The 17,166-nt window shown below is 37.6% G+C and overlaps 1 protein-coding gene across 1 annotated transcript; it reads right to left on the bottom strand.

Annotated features, from left to right (window-relative positions):
- Positions 1 to 14,467, bottom strand: LOC140167950 (fibroblast growth factor receptor homolog 2-like). Its single transcript, XM_072191241.1, has 9 exons — positions 14,434 to 14,467; positions 13,083 to 13,150; positions 9,222 to 9,447; positions 8,605 to 8,765; positions 7,383 to 7,614; positions 3,584 to 3,694; positions 2,538 to 2,725; positions 934 to 1,047; positions 1 to 21 (listed from the first exon to the last, which is right to left on the bottom strand). The coding sequence occupies exons 1-9, from the start codon at positions 14,465 to 14,467 to the stop codon at positions 1 to 3; spliced, it is 1,155 nt and encodes a 384-aa protein (XP_072047342.1).
- Between the last annotated feature and the right edge of the window lie 2,699 nt (positions 14,468 to 17,166).

The raw sequence follows: 17,166 nt of genomic DNA, 5'->3' as shown, positions 1-17,166 counted from the left end.
TCAGTGATAGGCATCTTGCATCTGAATAGAAAATTATATTCAACAAATTTAAGATATTGCCAACATGCAATAATAGTGGACATTTTGATACAATTTTCTTCATAGTTATAGCCAAATTTGTTTCCTGTGGGTGGCTTTAAAAATTGTCTTCCAGTCAAGACACAGATATCATCATTAAGCCTCATATGAAAAGTCATATCACTTATTTATTGTCGTATTAAAATGCAAAGTAGGTTAGATATGAATATTAAATGTTAGACCAAAGTAGCTCAAAGTACTATCTAAGACTATATAATAATCACAGGTATAATAGTCTCAGGTACTATACACCTGATCCGTGACTTGTCTTTTTTTGAAGACAACTTCTTGTTTGAACTTGATTCTATTATTGACGAAAAGATTTATTTATAAATGTAGAGTTCAAGAAATTAACCCTATCTTTAATGATTTTAAAAACTGGGTTTTCTTCATTGAAAAAGTAGAGAAGGAAATTGCAAATAAAAAAGATACTTATGTTATCATGTAAAGAAATGGGAACCATTATTAATATTAAGATGAGTTCTGTCCAAAAGATGTCAGAAAAAGTTGTTTGTAATAATTTTGGTATCGTGTTTGATGGTTGTTTGTAAACTTGTGTGTTTTATTTTATTTTGTATGCAAATATAAATATTAAGGTACATTGTATTTACTTTATGATATTACTGTATTTGCATTTCATGTAATGTTCTTTGTGAGTTAAAAAAAAAATAAAGACCCTCACGGGCTTTGAAAGACAAAAAAAAATTATTTCAGATAACCTTTAAACAAATCAGATAACTTAATCAGTTTAATGTACACCAGATACATTAGTTTAATTTTGTTCAATACAATTTTAGCATTTTGAGAGTAATAAGTAAAAAGGTTCATATGTCAATTTATTAAGGGTCTACATACCGATGAAGTTTTCACATAGATGTTCTCTTCCCGAGACATTCCAAAATCAGCAACTTTTGATGTTAGACCTTTCCCTACCAGAACATTCCTTGCTGCTAGATCACGATGTATTATCTAGCAGAACAAAAACCCAAAATAAACAAAAAACAAACCACAAAATTAACATCTTGTTGCATAAGGATAGGATATCCAACATAGTACATTGAAGGTTGTGGGTGTAAATCCAATAGCGGCAGATTCCCTTGCTTTTTTTCTAGATGAGTTGTGTAGCGTCTGGGGTTTTGTTTATATATTGTCTTGTTTAATGGTAACACATTCGGATGAATAACTGTCCCAGCAAACACAAAATGGTTTTAAAATGATTTTAACAGGTTATATTTTGGATTTTTGGTTTTGGTAAAAATGTTTTAATAACATTAAATGTCGGGTAATATAAAGGTCAAAAAACATTTTAAAACGTTTTGAATGAAAACACACTGCAAAAATATTTTTAAAATGTTTTCAAAATGTTATTGTAAAATATTTTTTGCAAAATATTTTGTCAACACTTAAATAACATTATGTTAAAATATTTGCAGTTAAGTTATCAAAAAACGTCTTTAAATGTTATGAAAACATTTTATACCCTTTATATAACCCGACATTTAAACGTTTTCTGGCAACTTCTCTAACCTTTTTCTAACCTTTTGTGAATGATGTCGAAAATGTTTTGTGTTTGCTGGGGTTCTTATTTTCCTGAAAGTTATATTCAATTACATCACAAATTTTTTTGAAACGTGGGATTTCAGGCATGTAGTCAAGGAGTGCGATGCACCCCCAATATATATACAAAAGGTCCACTTTACTAAACATATTGAATAGTCTACTTTTATAAGAGGGAAAATTCCATCTTTAATATTCGAAACTTAGGATTCCAACTGGGTGGTTCACATATTGATGCCATACCCGTAGTCCATGTGTGCGATGCAACCCCCATCTACCAAAAATTCCACTTTTCAAAACATATCCAAAAGTACATTTGAAAAGTGGTAAAATTCCATTTTTGATATGCAAACCAAAGTTTGGTTTCCTACTGGGTGGTTCACATATTGATGACAGGCCTGAAGCCCTGGGGTGCGATGCAGCCCCTCCCCATATGGCCAGATATCCCCTGTTCTAAACAGATCCAAAAGTCCACTTTAAAAAGGGTACATTTCCAACTTTAATATGCAAAACCTGGGTTCCCTACTTTGTCGGATCACATATTGATGACAGGCTGAAGCCCTGGGGTGTGATGCACCTCCACTATCTGCCAAAAGGTCTTTTGTTCTAAACAGATCCAAAAGTCTACTTTAAATAAAAGGGGTAAATTTCTATCTTTAATATGCAAACCAATTGTTGCCTGAAACAAAAAGTGGTCCATTTAATTTACAAATACGAGATGAACATACAACGATCAAACCTCAGACTGATCTAGAGCTCTGATGTTCTTGCGGCACTTGTAGTCTAGTGATCTAAAGGCCACCAGTTGTAAGCCAGTGGAGTGCACATGTTTTTTTAAAGCATAATGTGCGCTGGCCAATCTATGGAAAGATACAAAACAATAGTAATATATCTCAAATTACCCCAGTAGCTGAGATGTGCTTCATGGCTTCTGCAACACCAACTGCAAATTTCAGCAGTTGATCAGGATTCAAATTGGACACCACTCTTCCAGCCTTTCCACCTCCTGCTGGCATTTGCATGCGACTCTTCCGAAGGAACTTGCGGAGGCTTCCATGAGGAACATACTCCAGAATAACATAGAGTGACCCTGGGTAAATATATACAAAATAGAACACTGAAATAAGAATCCCTTGAATTGGGAAAATCTGCCCCATGTCAATTGAAGTATCTGCTTTGCTACCTGTGAGTGTTAGCAGTGGTGTGTGCAAAGGGTGGTGGAGGGGGGGGGGGGGGGGGCGTGGGAAATGTGCCCACCACTTTTGTTAAAAATTTCGGGGAAAATTGCCCCAATTGGAGGAAAATTTGGGAATTAGCTATTACGGTGAGTGAAGCAAGCCGAAAATTTTAGAACAGTTGGGGGATTCGAGACCCCTGCCCCCCGGACTTTTGGAAACCTGCACGCACACACTGAAGCAGAATGATTCACAAGGTAGGCCTATAGGATATGTAGCAACTTCAGTCGGCACAAATAATACGGTCCCGCACTCAGTTTGATGCTGTTATATATAGTGAAGGCCTACAGTATGATTGAGCTATTCAGCTGCTATGGCAGGACAAATTTATGGCAGGGAGCATTAAGTCCAGATTTTTTATCTAATTGGTCTGTTTTTGCTCACTACGTTGTCAAAATGTCATTTTGGTTCACAAATTGTGACACTTAAAAATTTGTCAAATCCCATACATATGCAGTAGGAGAAATAAGCCTAATTTGTCAAATCTCATACATATGCAATAGGAGAAATAAGCCTAACTTGTCAAATGCCATAATAAGGCCCATAGGGCTGCAAATAATCTGATGACTTTTCCCCTTTTGTCAATTGCTCATATGAACAAAATTATAATTTTAGAGACTTACCCTTCACTTTGTGAAGATATTCCTATAAATTAAAATTATATTATGCTTTTGTGTGTTTACTGACGTGCCTTTAATGTTACCTATACATACCTGCATATTCACAAGACCCTAATATATTAACAACATTTGGATGGTGCCCAATTCTTGTCATAGTTGCAAATTCTTCCTTGAAAAGAGCCTTTTCTGAGTCAGGGGTGCCATCTGCAATGTTAAAAAATTCTTGCTTTCAACTATCAATTTTAGCTCTTCTGTGAGATATTTTACAATGAGTTGGAATCAAATTTAAAATGTTATCACCAATTTTGGGCCTATTAATCGAAGGCCAAATAAATAAGATTTAGTTTGTGTCTCGTCTGATGTACATGCACATTGGCAATACCCTGTCAAAATTCTGATCTCAATTTTCAAAATTCTGATTTTTACATGATTGTAATGTACTTAGGTGCTATATTTGTGATAAAATCAAGAGATTTTGAATAATCATGGAACACAAAGATGTAGACCCAATTCGAATTAATATGATCAAAATGTAAGTCAAATTTGCATGTGCACCATAAATCTACAGGATGCTCCTACATTGAGCAGACAACCTCATTAACGATTACCATAATTGTGGGATAGGCTTTTACGACGGGAATTCATAACAATTAGTGGGTTTTTAGCGGTTCGCCGTCGGACAAGTTTAGAACTGTCAAGCTTTCGTCAGGAGTAGCTCTGACTTCTTCAGGACAAAGTACCTAAGAATTAGACATGTAGACCGCCCCTTGTCTACTGATGACTCTGAAAAGAGCCGTTTGCTGAAGACTGCCCCTTGTCAACAGAAACTAGCAGACCTCGCCTATCTGCTGATTTTGTAAGTTTTGGTGGCTCTGAAAAGAGCCGTTCAATGAAGACTGCCCCTTGTCTACAGAGAACTAGCAGATCTCGCCTATCTGCTAATATAAAGGTTTTGGTGGCTCTGAAAAGAGCTGTTTGCTGAAGACTGCCCCTTGTCTACAGAAACAAGCAGATCTCGCCTATCTGCTGAATTTGTAAGTTTTTGGTGGCTCTGAAAAGAGCCGTTTGCTGAAGACTGCCCCTTGTCAACAGAAAACAAGCAGACCTCGCCTATCTGCTAAATTAAAGGTTTGTTCGCTCTGAGGAAGAGCTGTTCAATGAAGACTGCCCTTGTCAACAGAGAACATGTAGACTGCATATACTGTAATAGAAGTATACGGCTTACCAGGAACCGTTTGGCCACTCATGGACCGATTGATTGATTGTATGCATGATGAGCCGCGTTTATATCACTTAATTGCGGACGTGGTACAGAATAGCGGCTCTGTGATTGGTTGTTTGAAAATAGAGAGCGCCACATACGATGTGATAAGATTAGCGGCTCTGTGATTGGTTGTTTGAAAATAGAGAGCGCCACATACGACTGATGTCTTTGCCGTCATTTCTATTGATAGTAGAAGTTTCATTAACTCTGATTTCCAACGCTTCACGGGTCAACCTCATCCCCAAGTGAGAAACTTGTGCCAGTTTTGTTGTTTCGTCCCACAGAGGTTCATGGCCTTCTTTGCAAGCATGTTCAGCTAATGCCGAGCGTTCTTCTTTCTTTTGTCTTGTGGCTCTTCGGTGTTCAGATATTCTGACCTTTAGTGGTCGTTTGGTTTGGCCTATGTATTGCTCACCACAACTGCAAGGTATAGAGTACACACATGGTGCACGATCCTTGGGCAGAGGATCTTTTGGGTGGCTTAGGATGTCTCTTAATTTGGCCGACCTAGAGTAGAATGTTTTGACCCCTGATCGGTTTAGAAACCGACAGATTTTGTCTGATACACCTTTGATATATGGCATGACGGTAACGCCCATGTGTTCATCGTCCACCAATTCTTCTGATCGTTCTCCTGTCTGTTTCTTGATTGCCTTGTGAATGAGGTTTGAGGATAGCCATTCTTGTTCAACGCTTTTTCAATGTGTTTGAGTTCGTCTTTTCGATGTTCTTCATCACACAGAGTCAGTGCTCTGTGAACCAGTGTATTGACAACACTGTTCTTGGCAGACATATGGTGACTAGAGTTAAAATGAAGATATTGATCAGTATGAGTGGGTTTTCGGTATATGGCGAAACTCAAGCTAGTGTCTGATCTCTGCACTTTGACATCAAGGAAAGGTATGCCACCCGCCTCCTCAATCTCCATTGTGAACTGGATACACTTGTGTTGATTGTTGAGATGACTGGAATTTGACCAGTTCGTCTTTGCCATGTCGCCAGACGACGAATGTGTCATCAACAAATCTGAACCAAGCAACGGGTTTCAAAGGATACGTATCTAGTGCTTTGGTTTCAAAGTGTTCCATGAAGATATTCGATGTTATTGGGGAGAGGGGTGAACCCATTGCCTGACCCTCGGCATCAGCTGAACATGCTTGCAAAGAAGGCCATGAACCTCTGTGGGACGAAACAACAAAACTGGCACAAGTTTTTCAGAGAAGAAGGCTCGGCATTAGCTGAACATGCTTGCAAAGAAGGCCATGAACCTCTGTGGGACGAAACAACAAAACTGGCACAAGTTTCTCACTTGGGGATGAGGTTGACCCGTGAAGCGTTGGAAATCAGAGTTAATGAAACTTCTACTATCAATAGAAATGACGGCAAAGACATCAGTCGTATGTGGCGCTCTCTATTTTCAAACAACCAATCACAGAGCCGCTAATCTTATCACATCGTATGTGGCGCTCTCTATTTTCAAACAACCAATCACAGAGCCGCTATTCTGTACCACGTCCGCAATTAAGTGATATAAACGCTCATCGTGCATACAATCAATCAATCGGTCCATGAGTGGCCAAACGGTTCCTGGTAAGCCGTATACTTCTATTACAGTATATGCAGTCTACATGTTCTCTGTTGACAAGGGGCAGTCTTCATTGAACAGCTCTTCCTCAGAGCGAACAAACCTTTAATTTAGCAGATAGGCGAGGTCTGCTTGTTTTCTGTTGACAAGGGGCAGTCTTCAGCAAACGGCTCTTTTCAGAGCCACCAAAACTTACAAATTCAGCAGATAGGCGAGATCTGCTTGTTTCTGTAGACAAGGGGCAGTCTTCAGCAAACGGCTCTTTTCAGAGCCACCAAAACCTTTATATTAGCAGATAGGCGAGATCTGCTAGTTCTCTGTAGACAAGGGGCAGTCTTCATTGAACGGCTCTTTTCAGAGCCACCAAAACTTACAAAATCAGCAGATAGGCGAGATCTGCTAGTTTCTGTTGACAAGGGGCAGTCTTCAGCAAACGGCTCTTTTCAGAGTCATCAGTAGACAAGGGGCGGTCTACATGTCTAATTCTTAGGTACTTTGTCCTGAAGAAGTCAGAGCTACTCCTGACGAAAGCTTGACAGTTCTAAACTTGTCCGACGGCGAACCCGCTAAAAACCCACTAATTGATTACCATAATATTGCACCCAATAGAATGAAATAGCAATTTTCTTTGTTTAGTGCCTCCTTTGTTTGGTTCAAAATTGAAGGGCACACATTTATGGAAATATTATCATATTGTTTTTATTGCTGCCTTTAGCCTGGTACTATGCCACATGTCCAAAAGATATGATTTGTATCATTGCCTGTATCACATATTGACGTAATTTGCAATGGCTGCCTTGTGTGACCTTTTATTATTGTCATTTAATATTGTAATGAGATACACTGTAAAAATAAATGTTGTAAATTACTGTTAAAGTGTTTTCACAATATCACAATCCCATGTGCATTCATAAAAGAAAGAATCATGGTGAAATATATGATAACAATATATAAAATACAACAAAGATAATAAAAATCACTGAAGGCAGCTATTGCAAATACGTCACTATGTGATAGAACCGACAGAATTTATAGCAATTTACCTTTCAAAGTCTTGACAGCTGCTTTCATCCATCTGTCTTTGATCTTAACTTTCCCAAGTTGTACTTCACCAAAATTGCCCTTGCCTAGAATCTGCCCTGAGAGATTCAAATCTCCCCAAGATACATCCCACTTGGATGACTTCACATACTCATAGTCCTGGTCGTTGATGTCTTCATATCCATCCACATCAAATGCAAATGATGGGTTTGATCTGGTTTCTTCACGAACAATCTGTTGGTTAACATTTTATGGAAAAGCAAACATCATATTTGCTTTTGGTATACTAGTACTCTTGCATGCAAAACAATGACCCCTTATCTTGGGTTGATGTTTTTGCATGACCCCCTGTCTTGGATTTTATGACCTCTCCCTTCTGCATGTACAGATCCTGTTTTGATTTTGAAACTTTTGATTGCAACTGTAAAAAAAAAATTGATAGTCACAAGCCCTTGATACATTTATATAATCCCTGTATTATGACCCCCTATTTTTTGTGTATAAAAACTATGACCCCCAGTATATTTATAACACCATTCAGAAGAAAATTACAGAACCGTAACGGTTTCAAATAGAGTCTATCCGAGGCTAGGATTATGATTATGATTTAGGGGTTAGAACCTTTGTTTCAAAATAAAATGTTCATCTGAAACATAGGTGTTACTGTTAGGGACTGTATCAGTGTTAGGGTTTAGCTCAAACAAAGATGTAGCCACACTCTGGGGTAAATTAAGCTTAAGGTTTGAATGGGGTCTATTGACAGTTAAGGTTTATAGGGATAGTATATGAAGAGAATGATTAGGGTTAGTTTCATGTTACAATTTACAGTTAACACACAGTTCCATTATAAACATTACTTTTACACTTATCTTGTGCTGGATATCTTGAAAATGTTGATGAACAGTGGCATATCAGGAGTCATCTGCCAAGGGGGTACCAAAGAACTCCTGGTGTACATCGATCATTAAGACCCGATATACATAGAGGTGTATGCCTACCTATACATGGCTGTAAGGTCCACTGGTCTGCTCCAAATGACTTTGCCAGGACAGTGGCACAATAGAGCTATTTACAATTTTGCACTATTTTGGCCCAGGATCAAGGTGAATTTGAACACTGCAATTTTGGTCAACTTTCCCCAGGTATATGGAGCTAGTCTGCCAACTAAGTGCTGTTGGAGGACACCTAATATGCCACTGTTGATATTCAAATTTAAGCTCTTACCCTATCCTCATACGGTCTCATTTCATCAGCTGTATTCCCATCATTCTTCTTTCTGATACAGATGACAACAATAACAACAATGATGATGATGAGAATTACAGCTATGGAAACACCTGCAGCTGCTCCAGCACTGAATCCTGATGGGGAGCCTGGAATAGAAGCTAGTGAATTAAAAAAACATGGTTAATATCAATGTAGAACAGCAAGCTTGACTACACAAAAATATATAGGCATGTTCTGTAATGACAATAGTGGGATCAAAATCGTTGACAAAGTCTCGTGTAAGGCCATGGATCAGAGAAGCAATCAACCGCAATGAAGGAACTTATTCATTCTAGTCCCATTATATGATCAGCTACTGCAAGGAACAGGTCACTCTGGGTATGACTATAGGATTACCAGAAGAGGTGCAGTTGGATTGGTGCATTGCTAGCTGACTCTTCCACACAGTAGATGAAACCTCTAAACTGTGAGTAAATACTTCTTTTGCAACATATTTTGCCAATTTAGTATGAATTTTATATGTCCTGATGAATTTATGTAAAGATAAAATATAATTGGGATTATTTATCATAGTATTCAAATTTAGCCAAGAGAAAGTTAAGTTCTGCACTAACCTTCAGTGCTCTTTGTAAAGAACACATGTCGTTCTGCTTTCCCTATACTGACTGCATTTTCAGCGGACACATAAACCTCATAGATAGCATCTGGTATCAGATCACGAAGAACATATTCATGATATATATCACTATCTCCTCTTACATCGAAAGTATCATTGGTAAATTTCTCTATTGATAAATCACCATCGCTTTGAGATGATGTTTGAATTGGTCTGTAATCAACCTGAACAAATAAATAAAATATTTATAGAATTATAGAACACTTGTATTTCAAATATTACTTTCTATACAGGTAGCATCTTTGCCATCTGTAGAATATTTCAATTTCTCCCCAGTACTCTCTCGCTAACCTTTTCCTAAAAAAATGAACAATACAAAGGAAATAACCATGACTAAAATTTACTTTCATTGCTGAACAATTTTCACCAAATTACATCAAAATCCAGATGAAACCTCAGATGACCTTCAAAAAATATGTGAATTCCATTATTGTTCATATTCTCCAGGTTTCATGAAAATCCAACAAACGGTCATGTTAGTATTTTGACATCATGACCCTTGAAATGATCTTCATATTTTTTCCAAAATTTAATCTCATCAAATTCAAAACTCTTGTGCGATCAAACAATCTTTACTAATTTGACCTCTGATGACCTTAGACAATCCCTGATTACCTTGAAATGACCTATAAACATGATAAATTGTGTGATACATATTAAAGGGTCTGTCACCCACCTTTGAAGAGTATTTTTTGTGGTGCCTGAGAGCACATCAGACACACCAAATTGCATTCTGAATGCAAGTAATGTCCTTCTTATATCAAATAATTTTTATGTTTTTTTAAATTCGAGACATAATACAAATTTTATGGTTAATTATTAAAAATTGATATTTTTTGTACTTTTGATATTTAACAGTCCTTAAAGTAAACTTAATAAATCTACGATGTATGTAGCTGGGAGGAAAAGCCGTCCATCATGTGAAAATTTTGACCTGTCATATTGAAGGTATATATTTTCCCCCAAACACCTAAATTTTTTAAGGTTTTTTGTTGACATAAATGTATGTGATCCCTGTATAGCTTCTATTTTGACAGTTACATACTTACATGGTATAATATAATATCCCAATTAGAGCCATCTGGGTCATTCCAACCAAGAGTGATCCTAGTAGCTCCTATTTTGACAGTTACATACTTACATGGTATAATATAATATCCCCATTAGAGTCATCTGGGTCATTCCAACCAAGTGTGATCCTTATAGCTTCTATTTTGACAGTTACATACTTACATGGTATAATATAATATCCCTATTAGAGCCATCTGGGTCATTCCAACCAAGTGTGATCCTTATAGCTTCTATTTTGACAGTTACATACTTACATGGTATAATATAATATTCCCATTAGAGCCATCTGGGTCATTCCAACCAAGTGTGATCCTTGAAGCTTCTATTTTGACAGTTACATACTTACATGGTATAATATAATATCCCTATTAGAGCCATCTGGGTCATTCCAACCAAGTGTGATCCTTATAGCTTCTATTTTGATAGTTACATACTTACATGGTATAATATAATATTCCCATTAGAGCCATCTGGGTCATTCCAACCAAGTGTGATCCTTGTAGCTTCTATTTTGACAGTTACATACTTACATGGTATAATATAATATTCCCATTAGAGCCATCTGGGTCATTCCAACCAAGTGTGATCCTTGTAGCTTCTATTTTGACAGTTACATACTTACATGGTATAATATAATATCCCTATTAGAGCCATCTGGGTCATTCCAACCAAGTGTGATCCTTATAGCTTATATTTTGATAGTTACATACTTACATGGTATAATATAATATTCCCATTAGAGCCATCTGGGTCATTCCAACCAAGTGTGATCCTTGTAGCTTCTATTTTGACAGTTACATACTTACATGGTATAATATAATATTCCCATTAGAGCCATCTGGGTCATTCCAACCAAGTGTGATCCTTGTAGCTTCTATTTTGACAGTGACATACTTACATGGTATAATATAATATCCCAATTAGAGCCATCTGGGTCATTCCAACCAAGTGTGATCCTTGTAGCTTCTATTTTGACAGTTACATACTTACATGGTATAATATAATATCCCAATTAGAGCCATCTGGGTCATTCCAACCAAGTGTGATCCTTATAGCTTCTATTTTGATAGTTACATACTTACATGGTATAATATAATATTCCCATTAGAGCCATCTGGGTCATTCCAACCAAGTGTGATCCTTGTAGCTTCTATTTTGACAGTTACATACTTACATGGTATAATATAATATCCCTATTAGAGCCATCTGGGTCATTCCAACCAAGTGTGATCCTTATAGCTTCTATTTTGATAGTTACATACTTACATGGTATAATATAATATTCCCATTAGAGCCATCTGGGTCATTCCAACCAAGTGTGATCCTTGTAGCTTCTATTTTGACAGTTACATACTTACATGGTATAATATAATATCCTCATTAGAGCCATCTGGGTCATTCCAACCAAGTGTGATCCTTGTAGCTTCTATTTTGACAGTTACATACTTACATGGTATAATATAATATTCCCATTAGAGCCATCTGGGTCATTCCAACCAAGTGTGATCCTTGTAGCTTCTATTTTGACAGTGACATATTTACATGGTATAATATAATATCCCAATTAGAGCCATCTGGGTCATTCCAACCAAGTGTGATCCTTGTAGCTTCTATTTTGACAGTTACATACTTACATGGTATAATATAATATCCCTAATAGAGCCATCTGGGTCATTCCAACCAAGTGTGATCCTTGTAGCTTCTATTTTGACAGTGACATACTTACATGGTATAATATAATATCCCCATTAGAGCCATCTGGGTCATTCCAACCAATCCTTGTAGCTTCTATTTTGACAGTTACATACTTACATGGTATAATATAATATCCCTAATAGAGCCATCTGGGTCATTCCAACCAAGTGTGATCCTAGTAGCTCCTATTTTGACAGTTACATACTTACATGGTATAATATAATATCCCCATTAGAGCCATCTGGGTCATTCCAACCAAGTGTGATCCCTGTATAGCTTCTATTTTGACAGTTACATACTTACATGGTATAATATAATATCCCAATTAGAGCCATCTGGGTCATTCCAACCAAGTGTGATCCTAGTAGCTCCTATTTTGACAGTTACATACTTACATGGTATAATATAATATCCCCATTAGAGCCATCTGGGTCATTCCAACCAAGTGTGATCCTAGTAGCTCCTATTTTGACAGTTACATACTTACATGGTATAATATAATATCCCCATTAGAGCCATCTGGGTCATTCCAACCAAGTGTGATCCTTATAGCTTCTATTTTGACAGTTACATACTTACATGGTATAATATAATATTCCCATTAGAGCCATCTGGGTCATTCCAACCAAGTGTGATCCTTGAAGCTTCTATTTTGACAGTGACATACTTACATGGTATAATATAATATCCCCATTAGAGCCATCTGGGTCATTCCAACCAATCCTTGTAGCTTCTATTTTGACAGTTACATACTTACATGGTATAATATAATATCCCTAATAGAGCCATCTGGGTCATTCCAACCAAGTGTGATCCTTGTAGCTTCTATTTTGACAGTGACATACTTACATGGTATAATATAATATCCCTATTAGAGCCATCTGGGTCGTTCCAACCAAGTGTGATCCTTATAGCTTCTATTTTGACAGTTACATACTTACATGGTATAATATAATATCCCTAATAGAGCCATCTGGGTCATTCCAACCAAGTGTGATCCTTATAGCTTCTATTTTGACAGTGACATACTTACATGGTTTAATATAATATCCCTATTAGAGCCATCTGGGTCATTCCAACCAAGTGTGATCCTAGTAGCTCCTATTTTGACAGTTACATACTTACATGGTATAATATAATATCCCCATTTAAGCCATCTGGGTCATTCCAACCAAGTGTGATCCTTGTAGCTTCTATTTTGACAGTTACATACTTACATGGTATAATATAATATCCTCATTAGAGCCATCTGGGTCATTCCAACCAAGTGTGATCCCTGTAGCTTCTATTTTGACAGTTACATACTTACATGGTATAATATAATATCCCCATTTAAGCCATCTGGGTCATTCCAACCAAGTGTGATCCTTGTAGCTTCTATTTTGACAGTTACATACTTACATGGTATAATATAATATCCCTATTAGAGCCATCTGGGTCATTCCAACCAAGTGTGATCCTTATAGCTTCTATTTTGACAGTTACATACTTACATGGTAAAATATAATATCCCCATTTAAGCCATCTGGGTCATTCCAACCAAGTGTGATCCTTGTAGCTTCTATTTTGACAGTTACATACTTACATGGTATAATATAATATCCCTATTAGAGCCATCTGGGTCATTCCAACCAAGTGTGATCCTTATAGCTTCTATTTTGACAGTTACATACTTACATGGTATAATATAATATCCCCATTAGAGTCATCTGGGTCATTCCAACCAAGTGTGGTCCTTGCAGCTTCTATTTTGACAGTTACATACTTACATGGTATAATATATTATCATACCACTAAGGTAAACATCAAAGAACACCGCTAACCTGATATATTTTCGTATCTAGTCAGTGAGTGCGTATTTTACGCTTTATATCTAGTCAGTGAGGCGTATTTCATGAAGGCCGATCTGGCGTGTACGGCGAGGTAATGCAGCGTATAAAGGCGAATCGCGTAAACCGGCGCGTAAAATGCACGCAACCTGTAATACGCGGAACAGTCATCTATTTTTGTAATATTTTTCCTATTTAGCAGGAATTAAAATGTTTAAAAACGTAATTATTTCAATATTTAGAATGACTTAGTGGTATGATAAATTCGGTATAGATGCGGAAATTATCAATGCGCTCAGTGTCATACTGGGTTCAGCCTTCGCTTCACCCAGTATGACACTTCACATGCGATAATTTCCCCCGCACCATACCTCCGCTTCACCTAATAACTAATAATATTCCCATTAGAGTCATCTGGGTCATTCCAACCAAGTGTGATCCTTGTAGCTTCTATTTTGACAGTATACATACTTCAGCAAAGAGATTCATTTGGTAGGATTGTTGAGATCATAAACTGGTTAATTATGTTAGCCAAATCCAATAAATATTACTCACGGAACTGAGCTTTCGCCAAGATGGCTGGACTCATTACTCATCCGTAAACAAGATGGTACAGTCAAACTTCTTGTGTATCGCAAAAAAACCCACACCGACCAATATTTAAGCTTCAAATCTCAACACCCCCTTCACCAGAAATTAGGGGTGATCCGGACATTAATGGACAGAAAAGACAAGATTGTTACGGAGGAAGACGACAAGAAAGACGAGGAACAAAGAATCAGAAAGGCATTGGCGGTTTGTGAATACCCCAAGTGGGCGATGGACAAGGTGAAACAGCAAATGAAAGACAAAACAACAGCAAAACCTCAGAAGAAGACAACGGAGACTCCAATCAAAGGCATGGTGGTTATACCATATGTGGAGGGTACCTCTGAAAAATTGCAAAGAGTTTTCCGCAAGCATGGTTTTACAACAGCCATGAAGCTAACCAACACTCTAAAAAGTGTCCTTGTCCACCCGAAAGACAAAAAAGACATCGATCAGACCAGTGAAGTTGTTTATGACATCCCGTGCAAAGGGTGTAATAAATCATACATAGGTGAGACTGGTAGACCATTTGGGGTAAGGAAGAAGGAGCATCAGAAAGACACTGAAAAGATCGCCACCAAAAATTTCACCAGAGCCAGCAGAAAGCTCTCTACCACTGAACAGCACAAGTCCGCAATAACCGACCACGTAGCACAAGAAAATCACGTCATCGACTGGGAGGGGGCCAAATTACTGGATAGAGACTCCAACGCCTTCTCAAGAAGAGTCAGGGAGGCCATCCAAATCAGAAAAAGGGAAGAACTCACTTAACCGCGACGAGGGTGCGTGCTTTCTAGATCATGTATATGACCCACTGCTTAAATCAACATCACTTCCGGGTAACGAGGATGCGTCTATAGCAACCAAGTTTCGCGGGAAAAGCAGTGGACCAGTTCATCTGTGATCAAGCCATCAGCCAAGATGGCGAAAGCTCAGTTCCGTGAGTAATATTTATTGGATTTGGCTAACATAATTAACCAGTTTAGTATACATACTTACATGGTATAACATAATGTCCCCATTAGAGCCATCTGGGTCATTCCAACCAAGTGTGATCCTAGTAGCTCCTATTTTGACAGTTACATACTTACATGGTATAACATAATGTCCCCATTAGAGCCATCTGGGTCATTCCAACCAAGTGTGATCCTTGTAGCTTCTATTTTGACAGTTACATACTTACATGGTATAATATAATATCCCAATTAGAGCCATCTGGGTCATTCCAACCAAGTGTGATCCTTATAGCTTCTATTTTGACAGTTACATACTTACATGGTATAATATAATATCCTCATTAGAGTCATCTGGGTCATTCCAACCAAGTGTGATCCTTGAAGCTTCTATTTTGACAGTTACATACTTACATGGTATAATATAATATCCCAATTAGAGTCATCTGGGTCATTCCAACCAAGTGTGATCCTTGTAGCTTCTATTTTGACAGTTACATACTTACATGGTATAATATAATATCCTCATTGGAGTCATCTGGGTCATTCCAACCAAGTGTGATCCTTGAAGCTTCTATTTTGACAGTTACATACTTACATGGTATAATATAATATCCCTATTAGAGCCATCTGGGTCATTCCAACCAAGTGTGATCCCTGTAGCTTCTATTTTGACAGTTACATACCTACATGGCACAGTGTCAACAGCCAGTGATAAATATAAACTTAATACTCCGTTGGTGAGTGACGGGCGATTGGTATTTCACCGAACGCATGAAAAGGAGGCCTACCGTACCGGATTGGCTAGAAATCGACCGCTATGTCGCTCAGAGGTGTAGTAGAAACTCAAAATGGAGACATGTACGGTATTCAATTCGATTGAAATTGATATTCTATTATTGACACAGATAAAGAAAGTCGATAATGTACATTTTATTATAGATACAGCACCTGGATTTTACACGGGTTCCTTTGTATAATTCATTTCTCAAATAGTTGAATATATCACAATTTTTACTTTGGATTTCAAAACCTTTACTTATAAAATGCAGTTAAAGATATCCACAGCAAACAGCAAGGCCCCGCTAATTAGTGTATTGCTTTTCGAGTTAGTGTACTGGAAACAAAACCTGCGTTTTACCTGACAACAAATCGAATTTTCTACCACACCATATGTGGTACTGATCATGCGCAAATCGTAGAATAGAAACTAAGCGACAGGCTCTATGGCAGGGCTATGGTATCTCATATCATGTAAATGGTATGCTTAGCCTGAGTCGCTCGGCCTATCTCGAACAAAATCGCCATGCGTAGCTTTTGAAAAACGAGAGGATTCGCCGTACTATCACAGCAATTTTTGACACGAAGATATAGGGATGATGACGCAGTGCATGGTATAATATAATATCCCTATTAGAGCCATCTGGGTCATTCCAACTAAGTGTGATCCTTGAAGCTTCTATTTTGACAGTTACATACTTACATGGTATAATATAATATCCCCATTAGAGTCATCTGGGTCATTCCAACCAAGTGTGATCCTTGAAGCTTCTATTTTGACAGTTACATACTTACATGGTATAATATAATATCCCCATTAGAGTCATCTGGGTCATTCCAACCAAGTGTGATCCCTGTAGCTTCTATTTTGACAGTGACATACTTACATGGTATAATATAATATCCCCATTAGAGCCATCTGGGTCATTCCAACCAAGTGTGATCCTTATAGCTTCTATTTTGACAG

This window comes from Amphiura filiformis, chromosome 1 (assembly GCF_039555335.1).
Source record: "Amphiura filiformis chromosome 1, Afil_fr2py, whole genome shotgun sequence".
In the NCBI taxonomy this organism is placed as follows: Eukaryota; Metazoa; Echinodermata; class Ophiuroidea; order Amphilepidida; family Amphiuridae; genus Amphiura; species Amphiura filiformis.
This window is presented reverse-complemented; position numbering and strand designations above follow the sequence as displayed.

Coding starts and splice junctions, on each gene's coding strand:
- LOC140167950 (XM_072191241.1), bottom strand. CDS start 14,467: ATGAGTCCAGCCATCTTGGCGAAAGCTCAGTTCC. Junction 13,151..14,433: donor CTTGGCGAAAGCTCAGTTCC/GTGAGTAATATT, acceptor CTGTCAAAATAG/GAGCTACTAGGATCACACTT. Junction 7,615..8,604: donor TGAGACCGTATGAGGATAGG/GTAAGAGCTTAA, acceptor GTTAACCAACAG/ATTGTTCGTGAAGAAACCAG.